Source organism: Pseudonaja textilis, chromosome 1 (genome assembly GCF_049901715.1).
Source record: "Pseudonaja textilis isolate UNSWEBS1 chromosome 1, rPseTex1.2, whole genome shotgun sequence".
Classification (NCBI taxonomy): domain Eukaryota; kingdom Metazoa; phylum Chordata; class Lepidosauria; order Squamata; family Elapidae; genus Pseudonaja; species Pseudonaja textilis.
Genome location: NC_141990.1, coordinates 213,515,226 through 213,524,988, shown reverse-complemented (window position 1 = coordinate 213,524,988; position 9,763 = coordinate 213,515,226). Strand labels below are relative to the sequence as shown.

Genomic DNA, 9,763 nt, shown 5'->3' with positions numbered 1-9,763 from the left:
AAGGGAGAAAGGGGTCAAAGCACTAGCCATTATTAACAAAACCATCCCTGAAGCGCGGGAAACCCCACCATAAAAGCAGTCGATTAGATCTCCGATCTGAGATGAGATTTGAACCCGGGCTTTCTCGGTTGAAACAGTTTCCCTGTCGTTCTCAGCCTGCTCGGACTGACGCACCTTTCCTCCAACTCGCTGTCCTTTTTTCTCCTCCCCCGCCCCAGTGAATGAGCGCCTCCCATTCGGCGGCGGGCGGGCGGGCGGGCGTTCCGATTCTTTCTGCCACCTGTTTCCTCGCCCAACCCGAGCCGCTCGCACGGCGGAGACTACAGCCCCCAGCATGCACCTCACCGCTCACTCTTCGGCTCCAGTACGGTATAGCAGGGCTTTTCCCCCCTCTGTCTGTCTCTGTGTGTATGTGTGTGCTTTTTTTTTTTTTCCCCTCATGGATTGCGCATGCTTAACCAGACGTGGCAGCAGCCGCTCGTTCTTCCAGCGCGAGCGGGAGCCGGAGCTTAAAGCCGGAGCGGGCTGGGTTATGGCTCAGCCGGGGCGCAGCTTCAGGGGGGCTCCGGTCTGCGGAGGGAGAATGCTGCTGCTGCTGCTGCTTTCTCTCTTGGTAAGCACCCGGCTTCTGCGGGGAGGGCTTCTCCTTTTGGCAGGGAGACCGTTGAGGGATGGAGCGGGCGAGTTTTTTTTTTTTTTTTTCCTGCGGGCGCTTGGCTTGGGACTCCGGGAGAGCTGCTTGTGGGACAGTCGTGGGTGGGGTGTGTGTGTGTGTGTGTGAGGCTGTCGCCCGAGTGTCATCCAGAAGCAGCCGGCGCAAGTTAAGCGGCAGCTCCGGCAGCGCTAGAAGTTAAACTTCTTTGGCCTCGGGAGGCAGGGGCGGGGGAGGGTAGCTCACGGGAGGCGCTGCGGTTGGAGCTTGCGAGGCTCGCTTGCACGGGAGAGAGAGTTGGCGGGGTGGCTGCCTCCAAGAAAACCCGGGCGCCCTTCCTGCTGACCGGCTTCCCGAGGATTTGCCTGTTTGTTTGTTTGTTTGTTTTCCCCGAGGACCGTTCCTTAACGCACTTTCTTTCTTGCCGGTGTTTTATTGATGTATTTATTTGGGAACCGGTGGAAGTCACCACCTAGTCTCTGTGAGGTGGGATGCCTGGGGCAGTTCCAGGTGTTGGCTCTCAGTTGCATCTAGGAAAGAATCTCCTGCGTGTATTTTGCTTCTCTGCAAAACAAGACCCTTGACGAGCAAAGCAGAGGTCTAGTAACTCACCTCGTATTTAAGGCTATGTATGCAATTGTGTAATCGCTTGAAAGTATTTCTATTGTGTGTGTGTGTGTGTGTGTAGGGGGGATTTTCCCCGGGTAAATGTGCCTATAGCCTAAAGGTTAATTGTTGGAGATAGTGCTTCAAACCTGCTTCCAAGCAACAACAAAACCCACCAATATCCGGCTGCTTACATCCTATTCTGATGTGGGATTACTCAGCAGCAAATCCCTCTTGGATGAACTCCCAGATCCATGGAATTGCTTTTGGCTTGATCTTAATTATGTTTATTCAGAATTCTCACTCTTGGGTTTACGGTGTGGATTTGGGTTTTCATTTTATATAAAGGACCATTCTGCAAATTCTGGTTAAAAATAGCTATTACTGTGTATAAGAACTGCAAGTATTTCCTTCAAAGAGGTTGAGGATGGAAGATTGACAGCTGGGATTTACATGGGTGCTTAGATTTGTGACCTTGCCTGCAATGCAACACATTTCTCAATATTTGTTTTCCACTTCCCTTGATTCTCTGGACTTTTTCCCTACCTCTGTCTCAAAACAGGAACACTTTGTGAGTGTTTTTTTTCCATTTCCTCAGTTATTTTCTAGACTTGTTTTTTAAATGTTTACTATTAATGCTTACAGTTAATACAGAGAAGTAGAAGTCCTTCAATTAGAAGAAAAACTCTCCTTGCCTAATATTTATTTGATTAACACTGCTATATTCAGTCATATATTTGTTCTAGTCCCCCCCCCCTTCAATTGTTAAACTCTGGATCCATAGGATAAAATATAGTTGACAACGTGAGCTTAAGGGGGCACTAAAATGAGAAATAATTCTGGAGCTGTCTATCCTCTCCCTTCTGTAAGATCACTCTGTGCATTGTTACATTTCATATACAAGCTTTTTTACTGAAGGTTTTGGGATAATTGAGTTAGCTTTGTAGTTCTGAACATTGAATACAAAAGCTTTATCACTCCACATTGAGAGTTATCTAGGAAAAGTATGCATGCTTTAAATGCAGAGAACACCACAAGCTGTTTAAATCACACTAACTTTTTAAAATGGAGCTCTTTTTGTGGTAGAAGAAAAAGCTTTTAAAACTCTTAGTAGATTGTGTAAAAATCTTAACATGAACAATAAAAAGTGAATGCTTGTGTGAATTACTGGATAGAACTAAACTGCCTTTAAATAGAATAGAATAGAATATAATTCTTTCTTGGCCAAGTGTGATTGGTCACACAAGGAATTTGTCTTGGTGCAAATGCTCCCATAAAAGAAAAGATACATTCATCAAGAATCATCAGGTACAACACTTAATAATAGTCTAGGAAACAGTCAATAAAAAACAATACTAGGAAACAGTCAATAAAAAACATTAGGATACAAGTGACAAAGTTACAGTCTTACAGTCACAAGTGGGAGGGGACGGGTGATAATGAGTGATGAGAAGATTAATAATAATAATAGTGCAGACTTTGTAAATAGTTAAACTCTTGACAAATAATATTAGAATAACATTTTAATTTCCTGACTTCTATTACATCAGAAGTATAGTTCCAACACAGAATAGTAGAATGATAATCCACAATTCTGAATATAGCAAACAAAATATTTCTGCCTTGCTTTCTTTTTCTCTCTTCATTTGAGTTTTGTTTTTCCTCCTACAAAGGGAGATTCACAAAAGTGGACTGACTGGCCATCTTTGGAAAACTATAATTGGTTGACCTTCATTGATCCTTGTCTCAAACTTGAGCTTTACCTGTTGGCTTAAAAAGACAGAAATCCAAATGAAAACCTGTAAAATAGTCTTAATCTGTAGAGTTTAGTGCTAAAGGTTTCATTTCTTGGTAAAATACATTCCTCATGCAACTTCTAAGAATTTTACCAAAAATCTTTATTGAAGGAAGCCGCAAGTTGTGAAGTGTTTCCTTCTGATATACTACTGCTACTCTGGAAGAACACTGCAACCATTTTTTGTTTTGTTTTTACAGATCGGAGACTCTTGCTAGGTGCTTGGATGCAAATAATTCTCAGACCACAGATGGAAAATTCTAAGATGAGCAGGTGTAGATATAATTTCAGTTTCACTGAAATAAATTTTATTAATTTTTCAAATTTTAGAAAACATAAAATAAAACTATACATTGTTATCAACATCAAGACATCTTTTGTCTTACATTTTTCAGTATGTTTATTCCTTTACCATTACATCTTACTCTTGCTATAAGTCAATATCTTTTATCCTTACACATCAATCTTCTCTGTGGTATATTTGCATATTCCCTCATTCTTTTCCTAATTGCCATTTTCTTTTCTTTTTATTTCTAAACCACTCATACCAGGCATCCCAGGCCCTATAGTAAATTGAATCTTCTCTGTCTTTTATTTTCATCGTTAGCCTGTCCATATAATCTATTATTTTTTTTATAACCATGCCTTCTGGTGGAACCCCTTTTTCTTTCCAGAGTTGTGCGTACGAAATCCTTACAGCTGTTAATATGTGTAACATGATATATCTATCTGTTTTATTGCATTTTTGTGTTATTATACCTAATAAAAAAGTTTCCAGATTAAATTCAATTTTCTGATTCGTGATTTCTTCTAGCCATTGTCTAATTGTATTCCAATATTTTTTCACCTCCTGGCATGTCCACCAGGTATGGAAATAAGTGCCTTTTTCTTTTCCACATTTCCAACAGTTTGGGTCTGAGTTAAACATTTTTGCCAGTCTAGCGGGAGGAAGGAGCCGCCAGTAGAACATTTTATATTGATTTTCCCAGTATGCTGTAGATGTAATTATAATTTAATCCCCACATTCTCTCCCAATTTTCCAGGTCTATATTATGGCCAACATTTTTTGCCCATACCACCATCGTCTCTTTGACCACCTCCTCTTCCATTTTAAAATCTAGTAGAAAGTTATATATTCTTGAGATCATTTTCTTTTCCATTTCTTGTAGAATTTTATCTAATTGATGCTTTTCCATGCAAAAACCAAATTGTTCTTTGTCCTTTTTGTATCTCGCCTGAATTTGCATGTATGGCCACCAATCTATTTTTATATTTTGTTGCTGTAATTCTCGTCTCGTTTTTAATCTTCCTTGTGTGTCTAATAAGTCTTTATAAGTCCTCTTTTTCCCCAGATCCATTGCGTTTGGGTAGATTTGTGCTTCCATAGTTGACAACCAGTTTGGTATTTTAGTATAATGGTTCTTTTTAATCTTGTTCCACGTCCAAATTAATGAATCTCCAATCATATGTCTCTGAAAATATGCATGCTGTTTACATTTCCCATCCCATAGAAAACTGTGCCACTCTCTCTGCAAGTCGTGACCCTCTATCAACAATACTCTTCTATTTTCCATGTTGATCAGATCTTTAATCCATACCATAGCCGCAGCTTGGTAATACATTTTCCAGTCAGGGAGTCCAAAGTCCCCCTTTCTCTTTTGTCGTGTAATAGTTTCATTTTTATCCTGGCTTTTTTCCCATCCCAAACAAATTTACTTATTATTGATCTAATTCTTTAAAAAAGGTTTTATCCAATCTTATTAGTACAGTTTGAAAAAGATATAGTATTTTTGGTAAAGTAGACATTTTAATTGCTGTGATTTTTCCCAGTAATGATAGCTGTAATTTCCCCCACATTTCTAATTCTTTAATTTGTATTATTGTTGTAATTATATTTTTTGATTGAAGAGCATCTTGCTGTTAACCAAATGCCTAAATATTTTACCTTTTTCACACTTTGCATTCCCAATTTCTAATTCTTTTTTTTGCTTATCTTTTAAATTTTTAGTCAATAATTTTGTTTTGTTTTTATTTACTTTAAGGCCTGCGACCTTGCCGAATTCCTCTATTTCCTTTATTAATTTTACTCTTGTATCCTCTGGATCTTCCAGAAAAAATACTATATCATTGGCAAATGCCTGTACCTTATAATGCTCCTTTTTGATTGAAGCCCCTTTGATTTCTTCATTTTTCCTAATGTTTTCCAATACATTTTCTAAGGTAAAGATGAAGAGAAGGGGTGACAGTAGGCATCCCTGTCTTACTCCCTTGTAGATCTTAAACGTTCCCGTTCTATCACCATTCAGTATTACACTGGCCATCTGTGTTGTATAAATTGTTGAAATCAGTTTGATAAATTTATTGCCAAATTGCATGCTTTTTAATTGTTGTATTATAAACTGCCAATTAACATTGTTGAATGCCTTTTGCGCATTGAGGAAGACCATTGCCAATTGTTTTTCTGAGTTTGCTTCATAGTATTCTATTATATTCATTACCATTCTGGTATTATTTTTGATTTGTCTATTTGGTAAGAATCCGTTTTGGTCACTATGAATGATCTGGTTCAAGGTTTTTTTCAATCTTTCTGATGTTATGGACATAAATATTTTATAGTCAACATTTAAAAGGGATATGGGCCTATAATTTTGAATTAATCGATGGTCCAAATCTTCTTTTGGAATCAATGTTATGTATGTCTCCCCCCATGACTTGGGTAATTTCACTGTTGTCAGTACCTCATTGTAGAGTTCTAACAATTGCATTTCTAATTTTTCTTGGAGTGTTTTATACAGTTCCCCTGGGAGACCATCCGGTCCTGGTGTCTTATTGTTTTTCTATTTCAGGATTGCTTCTTGGAATTCTTTTCGTGTTATTTTCCTGTTTATCTTTTCTTTATTCTCTTCCGGGATCGCGGGTAGCCCTTTCCCTTCTAAATAATGTTGGATATTTTCCTCTGGTATGTCTTCCCTACTATATAGTCCCTCAAAGAAACTTTTAACAATATGTTTTTTCTTTACAATTTGATGTTGTAACGTACCATCAGCATCCTTCAATTGTTGAATTCATCTTTTTTCCTTTTCTTTCTTAAGTCTGTAGGCTAGCCACCTTCCCGGCTTGTTCATGTGCTCAAAATAATTCTGTTTTATCATTTTCATGTCCTGTAACCATTTATCTTGTGCTAACATATTCGATTTGTGTCTAATCATTATCCTTTCTGTATTTGCTGTCTTATTATGTGGTGTTTTTTCTAACTCCTTAAGGGTATCTAATAGTTTAGATTGTTCTCCTTTTATTCCCTTGTGTCTACGTGTATTATATGAAATTGCTAAGCCCCTAATGTATGCTTTAGTCGTGTCCCATAGGTTTGGAATTGATGTTTGTTGTTTTTTATTTTCTTTTAAAAAGAACTCCAATTCTTTTTCCATCATCTTGTCACATTCTTTTTCTTTTAGGATCTCCTTATTTAGCATCCATCTTCTGTTCCTTTTCAATCCTTTCCAAGTTATTTTAATAGGATTATGGTTGGCCCATGTGTTAGAATTTCTATTTCTTTTATATTACTCTCAATTTCCACATTTGTCCATAACATATCCAATCTTGATCATGATGTGTGTGGTGCTGAATAATAGGTATATTGTTTTTTTGTCTGGATTTCTTTCTCTCCATATGTCTTTTCATCCTAATTCTTCCGCCATTTGATAAAATACTTTTGGTAATGTTTTCCTTTTCCATTCTTCCCCTGGATTTTCATTATTATAATCTTTTCCTAAACTTGCTATTGCATTGAAATCACCTAGCCGGCATATATTCTCATATTCCTGTTCTACTAATTTTCTGTATAATTTAGTATAAAATTTTTCTTGTTTCTCATTTAGCACATATATCACTGTCAATAACATTTTCTTATAGTTTATATAAACTTCTAACATCAAGATCCTACCCTCCTCGTCTGCATATACCTGGTTTGCTTGTAAATGTTTCTTAATATATATATCCCCCTTTCTTTTTTTGTTGGGCTAGAGATACATATAACTTTCCTAATTTTGTTGCTTCTAACGGTTTGCTTTGATGTTTCTGGATATGTGTTTCTTGAAGGCATATAATGTCTAACTTCAATTTCTGTAGTTTAGTTATCGTTTTTTTCCTCTTAATTTGTGAGTTTAAACTGTTGATGTTAATGGAAATCAATTTGATTTCTTCTGCCATCTTACTCTGTAGTTGTTACTTGTTGAAGCTTGTTTGCTCTTGTTTGGTGTCTCGTTCTTATGCCTTCTCTCCACTTCTTCCTCTCTTTCCTCTTATTCTGTTTCTCTTTCCTCCACACGATCTTCTTCTTGGCTCCTACTTTCCACTTCCTGATTGCTGTTCTGGTCTTCTCCTGATACCACATACAGTTCAAAAAATTCCCTCGCTTTTTCTATACTATTTAAAAAATTTTTTTTAACAAATTTTATTCAGTTTTTCACATTAAAAACAAAAATCTCTTTTTAGTGGACAACATATTTCCGGGTCATCACCTTTACATACAAATATGACAGCAATTATACATTCATATATGCATACTTAATTCTATTATTACCTTTTCCATTCCAAATTTTCAGTAAGGAGAGAAACAAACACATTAATTCTAGCCTTTCATTAATCTCAATCAAAACATCTTTTTGTTTCATTTCAATTATTTCAAATATAATCCTTTAATATTTATTTTAAAAATAAAGATAAACAATATGTTTGCCTAATAATAATAATAATATTAAAGGTTACCAAAGTCTCTTCTTGCTTTTAATAGTCTATATTAACTTATTAATTTAGTTGGTTCTTTAGTCTGTCATATTTCCTTTCCATTACACATTCTTTTTATAAATTCTAGATTAATACAAATTTTAACACTAAAGAAAAAAAAACAAGTGTAGGTTCCCCCCTTTTACTGCTTTGAGTGTGACACCCCAATGATTAAAATATACCTTTATTCCCTCATCTTGATTCCCAATAAACCATTATTTTTAAGAAGTTACAATAATAATCATTACATCTTTTCATTTGGATTCCGCAGCATATTTTCCCCCTCCTTAATTTTTAATAAAAGTTATCAGTATCTATATTACCCTATTTTATAAATATTTTTAATTGCAGAAATATTCTTATTACCCCTTGTCACCCTGCAGAATTCCCTTTTTAATTCATCAACCATTATCTCTGAAAAAACAATTTCTTTTCAACATTTTACTATTTCCATATTTCTTAATTTCATGAACCTGTTTCTTACTGCTTCTCCTCCCCCTCTTTTCCCCATATCTTTTCTCATTCCAGTTTATATCCCACTCTGTCTTAATATCTTCCTTTCCTCTTTTCTGCTGGGTCTTTCTGCCTTTCCTGACTTCACAGGTATTCCCTCTTTTGATTGCCTTCTTAAATCTCAACTTTTTAACCTTTCTTCTTTCTCCACTTCTTTGTAGTGTTCTTTGTGTTAATTGTCTGTTTAAAATGTCTTTTCCTTAAGTCGATTCCTCCTCCTCTGAAGCTCTTTTCTTCTTGGTCTTCAATCACCATTTCCATTTTTTCTAACACAGAGCAAAGTGATTCGCCTCTTTCCTGTAGTAATTCTCTCTTATTTTTAAGTTCCATTTTTAATTCCCAAAGAGATATCATCATTACACACTCTTGTATTTTATGATCATTAAAGTCCGCAAAAAAACCACTTTTACTTTCCTTCTTTCTTCTTTCAATTTTCTAAAGTTCTCAATTATTCCAGCCCAGGGTCTATACCAAAAACATCAATCAATCCCACAGTCAGTCTTTCCTTGCTTTTTTCTTTATTCTGGTTCAGCTTTCACTTTCTAAGATTCTTACTTTGTTTCAATATTTCTTTAACATTATATCAACACAAATTCATTCAGAAACAGGATGCTTTTTTTCCCTTTTGTTTGAGCTCAAGTTTTTGTCAAAAGGTGGCACTCTCCATTATACAAAGACTTCACCTTTTTCCCCTATTTTTTTGTTTAGGGTTTTTCGAACCTCAATATTCCAGCACAGTCCAGTCTCCAATTTGTAAACTTTATTATTGTTATTTTTTGACAATCTTAAGTCCAGCTTTATTTTATGCCTGTTTATTGCCAAACTATTTTAGTCCAATTTAGTTAAATCTTTAGTTCTGGCTTCTCCCTTTCCTGGTTCAAAGCCCTGCTTAGCTGTCAAAAATATTTTCTTTTTTTTTTTTCCTGTCCCTTTGTAATTTTGCCGCTCACTTTTCTTTTCTTAAAAATTCCATGTTACCTTAATCCCGGGGTACTTTTGTTTAGTTGTATTGCCCAGTTGTCCTGGTTCAGATGTTATTTACCTCTTTCTTCCCTCCTGCACAAATCTTAATCCAGCTGAGTCCTCCTCTTCGGGGTGGCCATTTTAAACCACCGCTGCAGTCGTCTTTGGGGAGAAAAAGACCAAGCCCAGGAGGGGAGATGCGGCTCCCCTCAGCCTGGCTTGCGGCTTCCCCTTACTCTGCCGCCCCTCCAAGGCAGCTTCAGCCCCTAATCATAATGATCGGGCTCTCCAATGAAAGAGCACAGACCATAGCCGCAGAGAGTCATGATCTACGGTCCGTCAGTGAGGAGGCTCTGCCTTCTTCTCTATACTATTTTAAATTTTTTATCCTGCCATGATATTAACATTCCCTCTGGGATGAGCCATTTGGACAGGATGTTATTCTTATT

The 9,763-nt window shown here is 36.7% G+C and overlaps 1 protein-coding gene across 3 annotated transcripts in view; it reads left to right on the top strand.

The window, feature by feature from the left end:
• The first annotated feature begins 239 nt into the window (after positions 1 to 239).
• Positions 240 to 9,763, top strand: part of PDIA5 (protein disulfide isomerase family A member 5) — a 222,016-nt gene continuing 212,492 nt past the window's right edge. For 2 of the 3 annotated variants that reach the window (XM_026708029.2, XM_087920411.1), the window contains exon 1: positions 451 to 613. In XM_026708029.2, coding sequence (XP_026563814.1) covers positions 533 to 613 — 81 coding nt within the window. In that variant the 5' untranslated portion in view covers positions 451 to 532. Of the gene's footprint in view, positions 365 to 450; positions 614 to 9,763 lie in introns of those variants that run through there. The other variant, XM_087920413.1, reaches the window with a different exon arrangement.